Source organism: Cherax quadricarinatus, chromosome 3 (assembly GCF_038502225.1).
Source record: "Cherax quadricarinatus isolate ZL_2023a chromosome 3, ASM3850222v1, whole genome shotgun sequence".
NCBI lineage: Eukaryota > Metazoa > Arthropoda > Malacostraca > Decapoda > Parastacidae > Cherax > Cherax quadricarinatus.
Window position 1 is genome coordinate 79,263,295 of NC_091294.1, and position 21,148 is coordinate 79,284,442.

Consider the following 21,148-nt stretch of genomic DNA (forward strand, 5'->3'; position numbering starts at 1 on the left):
GTTAAAAACCATTTGTCTCCATTCACTCCTATCAAACACACTCACGCATGCATGCTGGAAGTCCAAGCCCCTTGCACACAAAACCTCCTTTACCCCCTCCCTCCAATCTTTCCTAGGCCAACCCCTACCCCGCCTTCCTTCCACTACAGACTGATACACTCTTGAAGTCAATCTGTTTCGCTCCATTCTCTCTACATGTCCGAACCACCTCAACAACCCTTCCTCAGCCCTCTGGACAACAGTTTTGGTAATCCCGCACCTCCTCCTAACTTCCAAACTACGAATTCTGTGCATTATATTCACACCACACATTGCCCTCAGACATGACATCTCCACTGCCTCCAGCCTTCTCCTCGCTACAACATTCATCACCCATGCTTCACACCCATATAAGAGCATTGGTAAAACTATACTCTCATACATTCCCCTCTTTGCCTCCAAGGACAAAGTTCTTTGTCTCCACAGACTCCTAAATGCGCCACTCACCCTTTTCCCCTCATCAATTCTATGATTCACCTCATCTTTCATAGACCCATCCGCTGACACATCCACTCCCAAATATCTGAATACATTCACCTCCTCCATACTCTCTCCCTCCAATCTGATATCCAATCTTTCATCACCTAATCTTTTTGTTATCCTCATAACCTTACTCTTTCCTGTATTCACTTTTAATTTTCTTCTTTTGCACACCCTACCAAATTCATCCACCAATCTCTGCAACTTCTCTTCAGAATCTCCCAAGAGCACAGAGTCATCTGCAAAGAGCAACTGTGACAACTCCCACTTTATGTGTGATTCTTTATCTTTTAACTCCATGCCTCTTGCCAAGACCCTCGCATTTACTTCTCTTACAACCCCATCTATAAATATATTAAACAACCATGGTGACATCACACATCCTTATCTAAGGCCTACTTTTACTGGGAAATAATTTCCCTCTTTCCTACATACTCTAACTTGAGCCTCACTATCCTCGTAAAAACTCTTCACTGCTTTCAGTAACCTACCTCCTACACCATACACCTGCAACATCTGCCACATTGCCCCCCTATCCACCCTGTCATATGCCTTTTCCAAATCCATAAATGCCACAAAGACCTCTTTAGCCTTATCTAAATACTGTTCACTTACATGTTTCACTGTAAACACCTGGTCCACACACCCCCTACCTTTCCTAAAGCCTCCTTGTTCATCTGCTATCCTATTTTCCATCTTACTCTTAATTCTTTCAATAATAACTCTACCATACACTTTGCCAGGTATACTCAACAGACTTATCCCCCTATAATTTTTGCACTCTCTTTTATCCCCTTTGCCTTTATACAAAGGAACTATGCATGCTCTCTGCCAATCCCTAGGTACCTTACCCTCTTCCATACATTTATTAAATAATTGCACCAACCACTCCAAAACTATATCCCCACCTGCTTTTAACATTTCTATCCTTATCCCATCAATCCCGGCTGCCTTACTCCCTTTCATTTTACCTACTGCTTCACGAACTTCCCCCACACTCACAACTGGCTCTTCCTCACTCCTACAAGATGTTATTCCTCCTTGCCCTATACACGAAATCACAGCTTCCCTATCTTCATCAACATTTAACAATTCCTCAAAATATTCCCTCCATCTTCCCAATACCTTTAACTCTCCATTTAATAATTCTCCTCTCCTATTTTTAACTGACAAATCCATTTTTTCTCTAGGCTTCCTTAACTTGTTAATCTCACTCCAAAACTTTTTCTTATTTTCAACAAAATTTATTGATAACATCTCACCCACTCTCTCATTTGCTCTCTTTTTACATTGCTTCACCACTCTCTTAACCTCTCTCTTTTTCTCCATATACTCTTCCCTCCTTGCATCACTTCTACTTTGTAAAAACTTCTCATATGCTAACTTTTTCTCCCTTACTACTCTCTTTACATCATCATTCCACCAATCGCTCCTCTTCCCTCCAGCACCCACTTTCTTGTAACCACAAACTTCTGCTGAACACTCTAACACTACATTTTTAAACCTACCCTATACCTCTTCGACCCCATTGCCTATGCTCTCATTAGCCCATCTATCTTCCAATAGCTGTTTATATCTTACCCAAACTGCCTCCTCTTTTAATTTATAAACCTTTACCTCTCTCTTCCCTGATGCTTCTATTTTCCTTGTATCCCATCTACCTTTTACTCTCAGTGTAGCTACAACTAGAAAGTGATCTGATATATCTGTGGCCCCTCTATAAACAAGTACATCCTGAAGTCTACTCAACAGTCTTTTATCTACCAATACATAATCCAACAAACTACTGTCATTTCGCCCTACATCACATCTTGTATACTTATTTATCCTCTTTTTCTTAAAATATGTATTACCTATAACTAAACCCCTTTCTATACAAAGTTCAATCAAAGGGCTCCCATTATCATTTACACCTGGCACCCCAAACTTACCTACCACACCCTCTCTAAAAGTTTCTCCTACTTTAGCATTCAGATCCCCTACCACAATTACTCTCTCACTTGGTTCAAAGGCTCCTATACATTCACTTAACATCTCCCAAAATCTCTCTCTCTCCTCTACATTCCTCTCTTCTCCAGGTGCATACACGCTTTTTATGACCCACTTTTCGCATCCAACCTTTACTTTAATCCACATAATTCTTGAATTTACACATTCATATTCTCTTTTCTCCTTCCATAACTGATCCTTCAACATTACTGCTACCCCTTCCTTTGCTCTAACTCTCTCAGATACTCCAGATTTAATCCCATTTATTTCCCCCCACCGAAACTCCCCTACCCCCTTCAGCTTTGTTTCGCTTAGGGCCAGGACATCCAACTTCTTTTCATTCATAACATCAGCAATCATCTGTTTCTTGTCATCCGCACTACATCCACGCACATTCAAGCATCCCAGTTTTATTAAGTTTTTCTTCTTCTCTTTTTTAGTAAATGTCTACAGGAGAAGGGGTTACTAGCCCATTGCTCCCGGCATTTTAGTCGCCTCATAAACACGCATGGCTTACGGAGGAAAGATTCTTTTCCACTTCCCCATGGACAATAGAAGAAATAAAGAACAATTTAGAAAAAGGAGAAAAACCTAGATGTATGTATATATATAAGCATGTGCATGTCTGTGAAGTGTGACCCAAGTGTAAGTAGGAGTAGCAAGATATCCCTGTTATCTAGTGTGTTTATGAGACAGAAAAAGAAAACAGCAATCCTACCATCATGCAAAACAGTTAAAGGTTTCTGTTTCACAGTCATCTGGCAGGACGGTAGTACTTCCCTGGGTGGTTGCTGTCTACCAACCTACTACCTACTTTCCTGATGTCTATTTTTTTTCATGTTTTCTTGGATATCATTTACATTATGGTGGGTATTACTCTGCACACAGTATAAAACCATGTCTTAGCTGGTAAAATGTGGTATTTTTTACTGATATGCAAGTGATAGCTGACAGCAGATGAGAGCCTGTCATATTTTTGCACATACACAATTTCTGACCACTCCGGGTACATCCATCAACTTTAGTGCTAAAGCCTCGACCATCCACTTAAGCAAACCATCCATAACTTTCCACCTCAGCCCAGTAGGGCCACAGCATGGAAATAAGTTGCATTTTCTGAATTTTGGGTTATCCTGGTGGGTAATCTACACATATGCTGATATGTATGATAATTTATTTAACTGTATTTATGTGTATCTGAATAAACGTACTAAATCCCTCTCCACTCTGTTTAAAATCATTGACATATACCAACAGCCAAAATATAAGTAATAATATGTCTTTAACATTCATAGTTTTAAGTAATGAATTAAACATAATACATAATAACAATAAACAAAATTACAATATTATTTTTATTTTTGTAAGATTCTGACCTAAAAAAAAAGTTTGGAATTTCTTGGGTTCCCGGAACATAACCCAATTTTTCCCATAAGTTCTTCAGCGTGTTTAACACAGCTTTGTCTAACACTGAGTTTCAAGACCATAACTATCATGCTAATCTACTGCACTATATAATGGGTCATTCCACAGTAGTTGTTAGTGTTATTACAGTGTTGGTACAGTGTTGTTGTACAGTGTTATTACAGCTTGTTGTTACTACCTGTGGTGTGGCTAAGTATACTACCTGGGGTATGCTGAAGTATACGCCAGGAACTTCATATATGGGGAAGAGAGCAGTGCTGACATCACTGCTACTGACATCACTGACAGCGGAGTCGCGTCGCACCCGGGGGGTGGTCAGGCTGGGGGTCACGGCTAGCGTGGGGTCGAAGGTCACGCCCGCCACCCCACCCTCCCCCGGGGGGTCGCTGGTGGTGGTGGTGGTGGGGGTCATTCCGCTTTCAGCATCGCTCAGGTCCACCAACTGGAAGCCGGACTTGCTGGGTGACCCTGAGGCAAAGATGTAGTACACACCTACTTAATACACTATACACAGTATACACCGTTAACAGATGGCAATAGAGGGGAATAAAATATGCAGTTATTTATGTAATATGTGCACTATGTGCAGAAAACAGAGTTAAGATCGAGATCTTAATACTGGAGCATAAAATACAGAAATATTTACATAATACATGCACTATACAAGGAATACGCAATTAAGGTCAAGACAGTAATCAGTGCCGGATTTACTTATACACTTGGCAGCCTGAAGACTAGGGCTTCAAAATATAGGCCTCCAGCCAAGGTGTCATAGGCCTTTCTTACACATGCTGTCATACTGCACTGTAATCCTTCAGCAATGTTCCTTGTACTCCAAGAATAGTACAATAATACTCTAAAACCCCACTTATACAGCAGGTTAGGTTTCAGGCTACCATCACCTTTGATATACCCTTGAAGATTTACTGTTATGCAATATTGTAATAATTGTACAGTAGGGCCCCACTTTACGGCGTTTCGCTTTACGGCGTTCCGCTAATATGGTCATTTCAAATTATGACCAAAACTCGCTATACGGCTCCCCCCACCTGACTTTCTAATATGGTCACCACGCCCCACCTGGTTTGTTTACATTCTCTGAGAGATCCGTAAGCACTCTCTCCATTTTGTCTGGAAACTCCAAAATTTCAAGAGTTTTTAAAAGTTATTTCATATTTTATATATACTCTGATAATTATACTTATGCATACCTGTACCTAAATAAACTTACACACTGTGCTGGCGTGCAGGTACATATTAAAATCAGTAAGAGTGTCTTATGTCTCCAGACATCATATTAGTAATGATAATAATAATCATCAAGTCTCATTTAAATGTCGTATATTACGTTAATATACACATTTTCATTAATCCATCTATGATATTTTTTTCAAAATTATATAATAAACACGATGCATAACATATAAAGATGATAAATACACCCCACAGTAGAATAAATAAACATAACTATGAGATGTGGTAGCCTTATAACTTTTACAAGTGATGGCAAGAATAACATTTTCTCTAATCTAACATAAATGTGTTACTAGGGGTAACTGTAAAAAATTATTTCCTTCATATGTATGGAAGTAAGTTTATTCAGGTACATACAAATACAGTTACATAGATTATCATACATAACAGCATATGTGTAGAGAACCTAGGATAACCCAAAAAAGTTAGTGACTTATTTCCATTGCCTTCACTCAGAGCATCATTTCTTCTCAAAATGATGTTACATAAGAATGGGAGTGTTCTTCTTTATTTATTCTACCGTATCAATGTAGAGACAACCTGTACACAATGTAACTTGTACACAAACCAGACGTGTACACTTCATTTACAAAACTTACCTTCGCATGGTTTGTTTATATAACTCTGCGCCTGTCCTCTCTCATGTACTCATTCTTTCTCTCTCTCATTTATTCATTTTATCTCATTTGCTTACTCCTGACCCTACATTAAGACTACAAATATTTTAAGGTAAGTAATGAGTGAACTGTATATACATTTTATCGCTCTGGGATGCTTAAATATCATAGAATAGTATGTGTGGGTGGGGTGGCCTGGTAAGGTAGCCTGGCTGACTACCATACATACCACACTTGATTTCTTACAATAAATACTACTTGTCTCACCCTAGATTAAGACTATAAATATTTTAAGGTAAGTAATGAGTGCACTGTGTGTGTGTATTGTACTTTTTTATTGTTTTTGATGCCTAGTTCTATTGCTAACTTAATATATGTTAGTGTAAACTTGTTATCTAGTATTTGTATGCATTTATAAGTTTGAAAAAAGGGTGTTCCACTTTACGGCGGTAGCCTGGAACCTAACCTGCTGTATAAGTGGGGCCCTACTGTGTAAATAATATCAGTGAACGAATATTAGACTCGCCAGCTGATGTGTACTGAACGAATGACGTGATTTGTTTACTCTGGAAAATCAGCAAAAATCAAACATCTTCATTACTTTGAGCTCAATTTCAAACTATTTTCAGTCCAATGAGACCAAGAAACTGAGAATACAACCATAAAAACCATACAAAAATACACTGCAAAGTTGCAGTTTTAAACCAAAAACACTGTTGCAGTTATTTTTTCATTATGCACTGCATGCTGCAGGATTTTTTTTATATGGTGCACACTTACCACATAGACCTAGTCTCTCATATCTAGGCCCAAATTTACCACTCACTGCCTATCTGAGTGAGCTGTGCTCATGGTGTTGTACAACAGCACTGACCTTGAAAGGGTTAATACACTATACACATAATACACAGTTAGCATGGTAATACTGGAGCATAAAATGCATCAATACTTATTTTTTTATTTTTTTTTATTATCACACTGGCTGATTCCCACCAAGGCAAGGTGGCCCGAAAAAGAAAAACTTTCACCATCATTCACTCCATCACTGTCTTGCCAGAAGGGTGCTTTACACTACAGTTTTTAAACTGCAACATTAACACCCCTCCTTCAGAGTGCAGGCACTGTACTTCCCATCTCCAGGACTCAAGTCCGGCCTGCCGGTTTCCCTGAACCCCTTCATAAATGTTACTTTGCTCATACTCCAACAACACGTCAAGTATTAAAAACCATTTGTCTCCATTCACTCCTATCAAACACGCTCACGCATGCCTGCTGGAAGTCCAAGCCCCTCGCACACAAAACCTCCTTTACCCCCTCCCTCCAACCTTTCCTAGGCCGACCCCTACCCCGCCTTCCTTCCACTACAGACTGATACACTCTTGAAGTCACTCTGTTTCGCTCCATTCTCTCTACATGTCCGAACCACCTCAACAACCCTTCCTCAGCCCTCTGGACAACAGTTTTGGTAATCCCGCACCTCCTCCTAACTTCCAAACTACGAATTCTCTGCAATATATTCACACCACACGTTGCCCTCAGACATGACATCTCCACTGCCTCCAGCCTTCTCCTCGCTGCAACATTCATCACCCATGCTTCACACCCATATAAGAGCGCTGGTAAAACTATACTCTCATACATTCCCCTCTTTGCCTCCAAGGACAAAGTTCTTTGTCTCCACAGACTCCTAAGTGCACCACTCACCCTTTTCCCCTCATCAATTCTATGATTCACCTCATCTTTCATAGACCCATCTGCTGACACGTCCACTCCCAAATATCTGAATACATTCACCTCCTCCATACTCTCTCCCTCCAATCTGATATCCAATCTTTCATCACCTAATCTTTTTGTTATCCTCATAACCTTACTCTTTCCTGTATTCACTTTTAATTTTCTTCTTTTGCACACCCTACCAAATTCATCCACCAATCTCTGCAACTTCTCTTCAGAATCTCCCAAGAGCACGGTGTCATCAGCAAAGAGCAACTGTGACAACTCCCACTTTATGTGTGATTCTTTATCTTTTAACTCCACGCCTCTTAACAAGACCCTCGCATTTACTTCTCTTACAACCCCATCTATAAATACGATTTAATTAAAAAAATGCCTGCAACTAGTGATGATGTGAGTGAATTTAAGGCCAGCAAAGGTTGGTTTGAGAGATTTAAGAAGCGTAGTGGCATCCATAGTGTGATACGGCATGGTGAGGCTGCCAGTTCGGACCACAAAGCGGCTGAAAAATATGTGCATGAATTCAAGGAGTACATAGAAACTGAAGGACTGAAACCTGAACAAGTGTTTAATTGTGATGAAACAGGCCTGTTCTGGAAGAAAATGCCAAGCAGGACCTACATTACTCAGGAGGAAAAGGCACTCCCAGGACATAAGCCTATGAAAGACAGGCTTACTTTGTTGATGTGTGCCAATGCTAGTGGTGATTGCAAAGTTAAGCCTTTATTAGTGTATCACTCTGAAACTCCCAGAGCGTTCAGGCAAAAGAATGTCCTCAAGGATAATTTGTGTGTGCTGTGGAGGGCAAACAGTAAGGCATGGGTCACTAGGGAATTTTTCTATAACTGGTTACACCATGCATTTGCCCCCAATGTGAAAAATTACCTAACTGAAAAGAAATTAGACCTTAAGTGCCTCCTGGTGTTAGACAATGCCCCTGGTCATCCTACAGACGTGGCAGAGCGACTTTATGGGGACATGAGCTTCATTAAGGTGAAGTTTTTGCCTCCTAATACCACTCCTCTCCTGCAGCCCATGGACCAGCAGGTCATTTCCAACTTCAAGAAACTGTACACAAAAGCTCTGTTTCAAAAGTGCTTTGAAGTGACCACAGACACTCGATTGACTCTAAAAGAGTTTTGGAAGGATCACTTTAATATCCTCAATTGTGTAAACCTTATAGGTAAGGCTTGGGAGGGAGTGACTAAGAGAACCTTGAACTCTGCTTGGAAGAAACTGTGGCCAGAATGTGTAGACAAAAGGGATTTTGAAGGGTTTGAGGCTAACCCTGAGAGGAGTATACCAGTTGAGGAATCAATTGTGGAATTGGGGAAGTCCTTGGGGTTGGAGGTTAGTGGGGAGGATGTGGAAGAGTTGGTGGAGGAGGACAATGAAGAACTAACCACTGATGAGCTGATAGATCAACTTCAAGAGCAAGAGGCCAGACCTGGGGAAACTGGTTCAAAGGAGGGGAGAGAGAAATTGAAGGAATTGCCTACTTCAAAGATTAAGGAAATGTGTGCAAAATGGCTTGAAGTGCAAACCTTTTTTGATGAAAATCACCCTCACACAGCTATTGCAAGCCGTGCTGGTGACTGTTACAATGACAGTGTTGTGAACCACTTTAGAGAAATCATAAAGGAACGAGAGGTACAGGCCACTATGGACAGATATGTTGTGCGAAAGAAGTCCAGTGACTCTGAAGCTGGTCCTAGTGGCATTAAAAGAAGAAGGGAAGTAACCCCAGAAAAGGACTTGCTACCTCAAGTCCTAATGGAAGGGGATTCCCCTTCTAAACACTAACACTCTCTCTCCCCTCCTCCCATCCCATCAATCATCACCAGATCTTCAATAAATATTAAACAACCACGGTGACATCACACATCCTTGTCTAAGGCCTACTTTTACTGGGAAATAATTTCCCTCTTTCCTACATACTCTAACTTGAGCCTCGCTATCCTCGTAAAAACTCTTTACTGCTTTCAGTAACCTACCTCCTACACCATACACCTGCAACATCTGCCACATTGCCCCCCTATCCACCCTGTCATACGCCTTTTCCAAATCCATAAATTCCACAAAGACCTCTTTAGCCTTATCTAAATACTGTTCACTTATATGTTTCACTGTAAACACCTGGTCCACACACCCCCTACCTTTCCTAAAGCCTCCTTGTTCATCTGCTATCCTATTCTCCATCTTACTCTTAATTCTTTCAATAATAACTCTACCATACACTTTACCAGGTACACTCAACAAACTTATCCCCCTATAATTTTTGCACTCTCTTTTGTCCCCTTTGCCTTTATACAAAGGAACTATGCATGCTCTCTGCCAATCCCTAGGTACCTTACCTTCTTCCATACATTTATTAAATAATTGCACCAACCACTCCAAAACTATATATCCCCACCTGCTTTTAACATTTCTATCTTTATCCCATCAATCCCGGCTGCCTTACCCCCTTTCATTTTACCTACTGCCTCACGAACTTCCCCCACACTCACAACTGGCTCTTCCTCACTCCTACAAGATGTTATTCCTCCTTGCCCTATACACAAAATCACAGCTTCCCTATCTTCATCAACATTTAACAATTCCTCAAAATATTCCCTCCATCTTCCCAATACCTCTAACTCTCCATTTAATAACTCTCCTCTCCTATTTTTAACTGACAAATCCATTTGTTCTCTAGGCTTCCTTAACTTGTTAATCTCACTCCAAAACTTTTTCTTATTTTCAACAAAATTTGTTGATAACATCTCACCCATTCTCTCATTTGCTCTCTTTTTACATTGCTTCACCACTCTCTTAACCTCTCTCTTTTTCTCCATATACTCTCCCCTCCTTGCATCACTTCTACTTTGTAAAAACTTCTCATATGCTAACTTTTTCTCCCTTACTACTCTCTTTACATCATCATTCCACCAATCGCTCCTCTTCCCTCCCACACCCACTTTCCTGTAACCACAAACTTCTGCTGAACACTCTAACACTACATTTTTAAACCTACCCCATACCTCTTCGACCCCATTGCCTATGCTCTCATTAGCCCATCTATCCTCCAATAGCTTACCCTAACTGCCTCCTCTTTTAGTTTATAAACCTTCACCTCTCTCTTCCCTGATGCTTCTATTCTCCTTGTATCCCATCTACCTTTTACTCTCAGTGTAGCCACACATAATACACAGTTAGCATTGTAATACTGGGGCATTTCTGGTGTGTGGTACATAAGCTCTAAGATGTAATGCATTACAAGGCAGAACTCACCCTCATGGCTGTCTTCATCAATGCTAAAGAGATCCTTGTTGTGTCCGGCCGGTCGTATGTCCGATATGTCCACCAGCAGCTGTAACAACAATTATTATTATTATTGTTGTTGTGTCCGGCCGGTCGTATGTCCAATATATCAACCAGCACCCATAACAATGATTTTTATTTTTGTTCCTATTATAATTATTATTATCACTATTATTGTTGTTGTGTCTGGTGGGTCGTACATATGTCTGATATACCCAGGAGCAGCTGTAACAATTATTATTATTATTACAGAGATTCCCCTACACACGAACATTCGTGTTACACACTTTCGATAATACGAACAATTTGCTCAGAAGTTGAAAATTTGGCCATAAAATTTAGTTGGCAATTTGCCGCATGGTGGCTGCAAGTCAAACATATACTGGACTTACTATGTAAACAATACATAGTAGGTTACTGTAACAGCATCGTTCATTTATGTGCTTGTGTTATCTCCACAAATTCAGTGTTATTTGTCTGGTATTAAGCACAAAAGTGGTGGTGATGCAGGTAGTGGTGCTAAGAAGAACCAGGCCATCATAATGGTAACAAAAGTGGACATACTACAGTAGTGAGGCGAAAAGATGCTGAACATTTGTACACCATGAATTGTTCCACCATGAGCACGATTCCCAAGAACAAGGACTGTAGTGCCCTGGTATCCATGGGGGATACCTTCCAAGAACTACCATGGATATCAGAAACAGTGGATAGTAGTGAACACTATATACAAGTCATTTTTGGTTTACAAACATACATATGATAAAGTGTAATTGTTAAATTATGCAATTTTTTTTTTTTTTCAACAAACCGGCCGTATCCCACCAAGGCAGGGTGGCCCAAAAAGAAAAACAGAAGTTTCTCTTTTTAAATTTAGTAATCTATTTAGGATAAGGGGTTACTAGCCCCTTGCTCCCGGCATTTTAGTCGCCTCTTATAACACGCATGGCTTACGGAGGAAGAATTCTGTTCCACTTCCCCATGGAGATAAGAGGAAATAAACAAGAATATGAACTGGAAAGAAAATAGAAGAAAACCCAGAGAGGTTTGCATATATATGTTTGTACATGTATGTGTAGTGCGGTCTAAGTGTAAGTAGAAGTAGCAAGACGTACCTGAAATCTTGCATGTTTATGAGACAGAAAAATGGACACCAGCAATCCTACCATCATGTAAAACAATTACAGGCTTTCGTTTTACACTCACTTGGCAGGATGGTAGTACCTCCCTGGGTGGTTGCTGTTTACCAACCTACTAAATGGAATTACACAAAATAAGTCTAGAATTATCACTTTTTCACTGATGGGAAGCACTTCACAGCTTCTCTTAGACTACACTGAATTAGTTAACTCTCCAATACTACAAAGGATCAGTTGACTTTCCAATATTACAAAGGATCAGTTGCATCTCCAATACAACAAAGGATCGGTTGACTCTCCAATACTACAAAAGATCAGTTGCATCTCCAATACAACAAAGGATCGGTTGGGTCTCCAATACAACAAAGGATCGGTTGGGTCTCCAATACAACAAAGGATCGGTTGGGTCTCCAATACAACAAAGGATCGGTTGGGTCTCCAATACAACAAAGGATCGGTTGGGTCTCCAATACAACAAAGGATCGGTTGGGTCTCCAATACAACAAAGGATCGGCTGCATCTCCTGGTTGGTGGCAATGCTTCAGATCTCAAGCTCAAGCTCCTGTTAATACATCACTCAGAACTTGCAAGTCAATAAAAACCTAGAAAAGGCCTCACTTCCTACTGTGTGGAAAAGTAACCTGAAAGCCTGGGTCACTTCCCTCATTTATCAAGACTGGTTTTTTCACTATTTTATCTGAGGTTAGAAGTACTGCTGGCACATTCAACTGATAACACCTGAGGCTACATCCCTATCTTGGATGATTGTCATCCAAATGTGAAGGTAGTCTACCTGCCACCTAACACTACCTCCATCCTCCAGCCTATGGACCAGGGAGTGATTGCAACTTATAAAAAATATTATCCCCATTGCATGTTTCAGCAGGCAGTGAAGGCAACTGGGGGTAACTCCAAGATGACCTTGCACCAGTTTTGGAAGGCCTACGATATTTATAAGGCCATCAAGAACATGGATTCCTCATGGTTTGAGAAGGTGGAAGAATAATCTACGAACATTATCTGCAATTTAGTCACCTTCAGTAGGAGGCCGGATCCTGATCTCCAGGATGACTTCAAGGAACTCCTTACTGCTGACCAAAAGGACCTGACCAATGAAGACTTCATGGAGCTGGAAACTCAGAGAAAGAAGCAAGAAAAAGAAGAGGAAGTGTAAGTGGTTCTGGAACCAAAGCACTTCCAGACAAAGTTGATGGCAGAGGGGTTTCATTTGCTTGAAGAATCTCCATCATTGTTCTCCATCACTGTTTGAATTGCAGGACCCAAATGTGGGATGGTACACCAGGGTTTCAGCAACTGTCCATGATGCAATTCACTGCTACCATCTTATCTATAAAGAGAAGGCAGCCACCACCCAGACATCCTCAGACCACTTCTTCAAGAGGCTATATAAAAGTAATCACTGCCATCCACTGCAGATGCTACCATATTCAGGCAAACACTTTCTCACTGTCTTTTATCAAATTTATATTATTTACGAACTTTTATAAACATTATAAACTTTACTTCATTTATAAGACATGTTTTGTTTACTAGTGTACAGTATGTATTTTTCTGGTGTTCACACGTATTTTTAACCCTTTCAGGGTTGGTGCTGTACTAGTACAGCGTGCACGCCAGGGTTGGTGCTGTACTAGTACAGCGTGCACACCAGGGTTGGTGCCATACTAGTACGCATAAATTCTACTGCCTTCAAATCTAGCAAGAGAAAGCTGGTAGGCCTACATATGAAAGAATGGGTCTATGTGGTCAGTGTGCGCAGTATAAAAAAAATCCTGCAGCACACAGTGCATAATGAGAAAAAAAAACTCTGACTGTGTTTTTGGTTTAAAACAGCGACTTTGCAATGTATTTTCGTATGCTATTTATGGTTGTACTTTAGTTTTCCTGGTCTCATTTTATAGAATTGAAGACATAATACGGAAATTGAGATGATTTTTATTGGTTTCACAATGAAAAGCACCTTGAAATTGAGCTCAAAGTAGCAGAAATGTTCAATTTTTGCCAAAGTTCAAAAGTAAATAAATCAAGTTATGCGGCCAATACACATCAACTGGTGAGTCTAATATTCTTTCATAAATGTTCTGATATTATTTATACCATTTCTACACCATTTTTACACTAATGCCGTGGTCTACATAACAGTAAATCTTCTATTTTTTGTGAGAATTAAAATTCAAAGTGGAAAGCAAAAGAAATGTAACAGAGGCCTGGGGACATGACTAATGAACAGAGGAAATGTTATTTTAGTGCCAGGAATGTCTTTCTTGTTTATTATGGACCCTATTTGGAAATTGGCATCTTTTGAAATTTGTGTGAAATTGGCAAAACTGCCAATTTCGAACCACTTTATTGGATAGTTGAAATCGGTAAATGGGTGGTTTCTTGTACTCATTCAAAATAAAAAAATGGAGTTCTAGCGAAATAGTTATGATTTTTGTTAACTGGTACATTGGAATTGGCCGAAAATAGGGCTCAAAGTGGGCGAAATCGCCACTGCCTAAACATCATCGAGCCCGCTAACTTCGCAAGAGCATAATTCCGTGAGTTTTCCATCAAATTTCATACTTTTGGTGTCATTATGATCAGGAAAAGATTCTCTATCATTTACTAAGAAATAATAATTTTTTTTTTTTTTTTTTGAAAAATTTCCGACCGAGAACAAGTTTAGGAGAGGGCCTGCCGACCCTGAAAGGGTTAAACAATGTACACTTGTAGGTTACTCTAACCTCATGCGTACATATATTACACTACTGTACAATACTGTTCATGTATGTATGTTGCACTTACCAATGACCAAACCTGTTCGTACGTTGGGAGAGACTGTAGTTGAGAATACAGTGTGTACAAAAATACAGTAGCTATGGAAATACTTCAGTTAATAAAATACATCAATTATGAAAATACATTAGCTATGAAAATACAACAACTATGAAAATACATTAGCTATAAAAATACATCTGAGTGAACAAATACAATTGAAAATAGTTGAAAACAGAGTGAAAAAATAAAGTGTACCTGGTCTTGTAGCGAGGGTGTGTCGGTGTTCTTTCTGTGTTCACCAGGTGATGTCCCTGTTCCACTGAACGGCGACAGCTGTTGGAAGTTGAACACAGAATTAGTTCATCCGCTGAGGCAAAACTCAGGTTAAATAAGTTGAAAATATCGTAAGCTGAAAATCTTATAATCAAAAATATCTTGTTAAAAATGTTAAAAGTTGCAGAGAACATGTATATAAACAATTAATTATTTTTTTATTATTAGCACACTGGCCGATTCCCACCAAAGCAGGGTGGCCACCAAGGCAGGGTGGCCACCAAGGCAGGGTGGCCACGAAGGCAGGGTGGCCACCAAGGCAGGGTGGCCCGAAAAAGAAAAACTTTCACCATCATTCACTCCATCCACTGTCTTGCCAGAAGGGTGCTTTACACTACAATTAAACTGCAGCATTAACACCCCTCCTTCAGAGTGCAGGCACTGTACTTCCCATCTCCAGGACTCAAGTCCGGCCTGCCGGTTTCCCTGAATCCCTTCATAAATGTTACTTTGCTCACACTCCAACAGCACGTCAAGTATTAAAAGCCATTTGTCTCCATTCACTCCCATCAAACATGCTCATGCATGCCCGCTGGAAGTCCAAGCCCCTCGCACACAAAACCTCCTTTACCCCCTCCCTCCAACCTTTCCTAGGCCGACCCCTACCCCGCCTTACTTCCACTACAGACTGATACACTCTTGAAGTCATTCTGTTTCGCTCCATTCTCCCTACATGTCCGAACCACCTCAACAACCCTTCCTCAGCCCTCTGGACAACAGTTTTGGCAATCCCGCACCTCCTCTTAACTTCCAAACTATGAATTCTCTGCATTATATTCACACCACACATTGCCCTCAGACATGACATCTCCACTGCCTCCAGCCTTCTCCTCACTGCAACATTCATCACCCATGCTTCACACCCATATATGAGCGTTGGTAAAGCTATACTCTCATACATTCCCCTCTTTGCCTCCAAGGACAAAGTTCTTTGTCTCCACAGACTCCTAAGTGCACCGCTCACCCTTTTCCCCTCATCAATTCTATGATTCATCTCATCTTTCATAGACCCATCGGCTGACACATCCACTCCCAAATATCTGAATACATTCACCTCCTCCATACTCTCTCCCTCCAATCTGATATCCAATCTTTCATCACCTAATTTTTTTGTTATCCTCATAACCTTACTCTTTCCTGTATTCACTTTTAATTTTCTTCTTTTGCACACCCTACCAAATTCATCCACCAATCTCTGCAACTTCTCTTCAGAATCTCCCAAGAGCACAGTGTCATCAGCAAAGAGCAACTGTGACAACTCCCACTTTATGTGTGATTCTTTATCTTTTAACTCCACGCCTCTTGCCAAGACCCTCACATTTACTTCTCTTACAACCCCATCTATAAATATATTAAACAACCACGGTGACATCACACATCCTTGTCTAAGGCCTACTTTTACTGGGAAATAATTTCCCTCTTTCCTACATACTCTAACTTGAACCTCACTATCCTCATAAAAACTCTTCACTGCTTTCAGTAACCTACCTCCTACACCATACACTTGCAACATCTGCCACATTGCCCCCCTATCCACCCTGTCATATGCCTTTTCCAAATCCATAAATGTGACAAAAACCTCTTTAGCCTTATCTAAATACTGTTCACTTTATATGTTTCACTGTAAACCCCTGTTTATATTAAACAATTAATATAAACAATATAAGTCCCTTAAATATACAAGGCATTTAGTCAGCCTTAAAACTAGTATATACAGTAGACCCTCATATTACATGGTAGTTACATTCCTGAAAATGCCATGTTAGATAAATCTGTGTGATAGAAACTAAAGAACTTATGGGAAAAATAAGGTTACGTTCCTGGGACCCCCCAAAAGCCAACAACTTGTTTTTAGACATCCAGATCTTACAAAAAAAAAAATGATGATTTTTTTTTGCTTAAGACTACAAATGCAACAGAAATAATATTATTCACCTTAGATTGTGGTTGCTGGTGTACATCTGTGATTGTGAAGAGTGTGGAGATGCATGGTGTAGCCATACTGGGCTGAGGTGGATGGTTGTTGGTTGTCAGCAGAAGTGGATGGTTGAGGTTCTGGTACTATAGTCAATGGTTGTATTGGAGTGTGCATAAATTCTGTAATGTATCTCTGACTTTTTCTATCCTGTAGTACATTATACATTATTTCAGAAGCTTGGTACTGCCAGGTTGGAGTCAGAGTCCATTGATGCAACTAGTTTTTTCATCACTTTTCTTGTGTAGTTACACCTGAATGACTTAATAACTCCACGATCCAGTGGTTGTATTAAAGATGTTATAATTGGAGGTAAAAATACAACTTTTACATTATTATTTTTTTTTATTTATTATCACACTGGCCGATTCCCACCAAGGCAGGGTGGCCCGAAAAAGAAAACTTTCACCATCATTCACTCCATCACTGTCTTGCCAGAAGGGTGCTTTACACTACAGTTTTTAAACTGCAACATTAACACCCCTCCTTCAGAGTGCAGGCACTGTACTTCCCATCTCCAGGACTCAAGTCCGGCCTGCCGGTTTCCCTGAACCCCTTCATAAATGTTACTTTGCTCACACTCCAACAGCACGTCAAGTATTAAAAACCATTTGTCTCCATTCACTCCTATCAAACACGCTCACGCATGCCTGCTGGAAGTCCAAGCCCCTCACACACAAAACCTCCTTTACCCCCTCCCTCCAACCTTTCCTAGGCCGACCCCTACCCCGCCTTCCTTCCACTACAGACTGATACACTCTTGAAGTTATTCTGTTTCGCTCCATTCTCTCCACATGTCCGAACCACCTCAACAACCCTTCCTCAGCCCTCAGGACAACAGCTTTGGTAATCCCGCACCTCCTCCTAACTTCCAAACTTCGAATTCTCTGCATTATATTCACACCACACATTGCCCTCAAACATGACATCTCCACTGCCTCCAGCCTTCTCCTCGCTGCAACATTCATCACCCATGCTTCACACCCATATACTCTCATACATTCCCCTCTTTGCCTCCAAGGACAAAGTTCTTTGTCTCCACAGACTCCTAAGTGCACCACTCACCCTTTTCCCCTCATCAATTCTATGATTCACCTCATCTTTCATAGACCCATCCGCTGACACATCCACTCCCAAATATCTGAATACATTCACCTCCTCCATACTCTCTCCCTCCAATCTGATATCCAATCTTTCATCACCTAATCTTTTTGTTATCCTCATAACCTTACTCTTTCCTGTATTCACTTTCAATTTTCTTCTTTTGCACACCCTACCAAATTCATCCACCAATCTCTGCAACTTCTCTTCAGAATTTCCCAAGAGCACAGTGTCATCAGCAAAGAGCAACTGTGACAACTCCCACTTTATGTGTGATTCTTTATCTTTTAACTCCACGCCTCTTGCCAAGACCCTCGCATTTACTTCTCTTACAACCCCATCTATAAATATATTAAACAACCACGGTGACATCACACATCCTTGTCTAAGGCCTACTTTTACTGGGAAATAATTTCCCTCTTTCCTACATACTCTAACTTGAGCCTCACTATCCTCATAAAAACTCTTCACTGCTTTCAGTAACCTACCTCCTACACCATACACCTGCAACATCTGCCACATTGCCCCCCTATCCACCCTGTCATACGCCTTTTCCAAATCCATAAATGCCACAAAGACCTCTTTAGCCTTATCTAAATACTGTTCACTTATATGTTTCACTGTAAACACCTGGTCCACACACCCCCTACCTTTCCTAAAGCCTCCTTGTTCATCTGCTATCCTATTTTCCGTCTTACTCTTAATTCTTTCAATAATAACTCTACCATACACTTTGCCAGGTATACTCAACAGACTTATCCCCCTATAATTTTTGCACTCTCTTTTATCCCCTTTGCCTTTATACAAAGGAACTATGCATGCTCTCTGCCAATCCCTAGGTACCTTACCCTCTTCCATACATTTATTAAATAATTGCACCAACCACTCCAAAACTATATCCCCACCTGCTTTTAACATTTCTATCTTTATCCCATCAATCCCGGCTGCCTTACCCGCTTTCATTTTACCTACTGCCTCACGAACTTCCCCCACACTCACAACTGACTCTTCCTCACTCCTGCAAGATGTTATTCCTCCTTGCCCTATACACGAAATCACAGCTTCCCTATCTTCATCAACATTTAACAATTCCTCAAAATATTCCCTCCATCTTCCCAATACCTCTAACTCTCCATTTAATAACATGTGGGGTTAAATCCAGCAAAGCTTCTGGATAAGTACAGGAATTATCAAGAATGAAGAGAGCTTTGAATGTAAGGTTCTTGATGTGCAGGTAAAACTTGACTTCAGGAATAAAGTGATACTTAAACTAGTCAATAAATATTTCCTTAGTCATCCAAGCTGACTGATTTGATCTCCAAATTACAGGTAAGGTGTTTTTCCCTACACCTTTCACAGCATGAGGATTCTTTGAGCAGTAAATAACCATGGGCTTACACTTGAAATCACCTGATGCATTACTGCAAAGGAGCAAGGTGAAGCAATCCTTTGCTGCCTTGAATTTTGGTGCAGCCCCATGGAGAGTGGTCTCACCCACAGCCAAGTGGTGGCCTGAGCTATGGAAATATCAAGCAGGGGACACCCCAAAGTTTTTTCCCTCCTGCAAACCAAACCGTGATGTATAAAATTATGCCGCAATTTTTCAAGTGTAATAACCAAAATATGCCAAATAAATCCATGTAATATGAGGGTTTACTGTATTAGAATAATACAATTAATTTGTGTTAATAGGCGAGTGCTTGTAAATGTGACTGAACTAGTAGAATAAAGCGCATCACACACTGGACGGACGGTAGAAGGCACCTTTGCGGCTCACATTATTCAATTTTTATGCACTTATTCAATCGCATTTACTATAAAATCATACGTTTAGAAGCCTTGTAAAAGATCCAAGCATACAGTTGACTGTCAATTTACATGAGAATCAACTGTTATTTTATATGAGAATCAACCGAAAAATTTATTTTTTCCATCATGCACTGCATGAGGCAGGACTTGAACACTCACCACAAAGACCCATTCTCTTATATACAGTCACTCCTCACTTAACAACCTGTTTAATGACCACTCAGACTTACTACCAGCTCTCTGACCAGTATGCAAACCTAAGTAATGTGCATTAGAGCATACAGTACACTACTGTATAAACATTTCACAATACAACCACTCCTCTCTTAATGATGGAGTTCCATTCCTAAGACCACATCAGCAAACAAATTCGTCACTAAATGAAGAGCATACTATAATGTTAGTGGGTTTGTGTCAACCATCTTTGATATTGTTTTAATGTCACTTTTGCACCATTTATAACATTTCTGGTATATTTTTAAATGTTTATACAGTAATGTACTGTATAATATAATAAACAGAATAGAGGAAATCAGTTCTAATATATGTACATTATTTAGGTACAGATACTGGTCAGAGAGCCCGTCTGAAGTCCGGGTTGATGGTAAACGAGTACGTATGTCTCTAAGTGAGGAGAGGCTGTATACTAAAAATGTCATAAATGGTGCAAAGGTGATATTAAAACAATATCTAAAGATGATTGACACAAACCCACAATATGCTTGAAATATCAGTGAGGGAAAGCTCCTTGCTTAACCACCAATTCGGTTAACTACCTACTCTTAGGAATGGAACTAGGTCGTTAAGTGAGGAGGGCCTGCATAGGCCCAAATTTACCACTCCCCCCCCTCACAGCTTATCTGAGTGAGCTGAGTTCATACTTAGAGTATACCTGGAGAAGGTTTCGGGGGTCAACACCCCTGCGGTGGATCAGGGTCTAATCAACTAGGCTGTTACTGCTCACGTGCAGTAAAATGACACCCACCCAGTTATGTGGGTGAAATTCATCCACATAATTTTGGATAACTACCACTGCTGCTGCTACCACTAGTACCACCACAACCACCACCACAACCACCACCAAGAGTACCACCACCAAGAGTACCACCACCACCAAACAACTGTGCATTACACCCAGAGCAACAGCAACCACCACCACCACAAAGCCTTGC

At 40.4% G+C, this 21,148-nt stretch overlaps 1 protein-coding gene across 3 annotated transcripts in view; it reads right to left on the bottom strand.

Annotated features, from left to right (window-relative positions):
• Nucleotides 1-21,148, bottom strand: part of LOC128704996 (golgin subfamily A member 4) — a gene marked incomplete at its 3' end in the record, with an annotated part of 41,345 nt that overhangs the window by 12,114 nt on the left and 8,083 nt on the right. For 2 of the 3 annotated variants that reach the window (XM_070092960.1, XM_070092954.1), the window contains 3 exon segments: nucleotides 4,136-4,401; nucleotides 10,809-10,887; nucleotides 15,014-15,091. In XM_070092960.1, coding sequence (XP_069949061.1) covers nucleotides 4,136-4,401; nucleotides 10,809-10,887; nucleotides 15,014-15,091 — 423 coding nt within the window. 3 annotated transcript variants of the gene reach the window in all.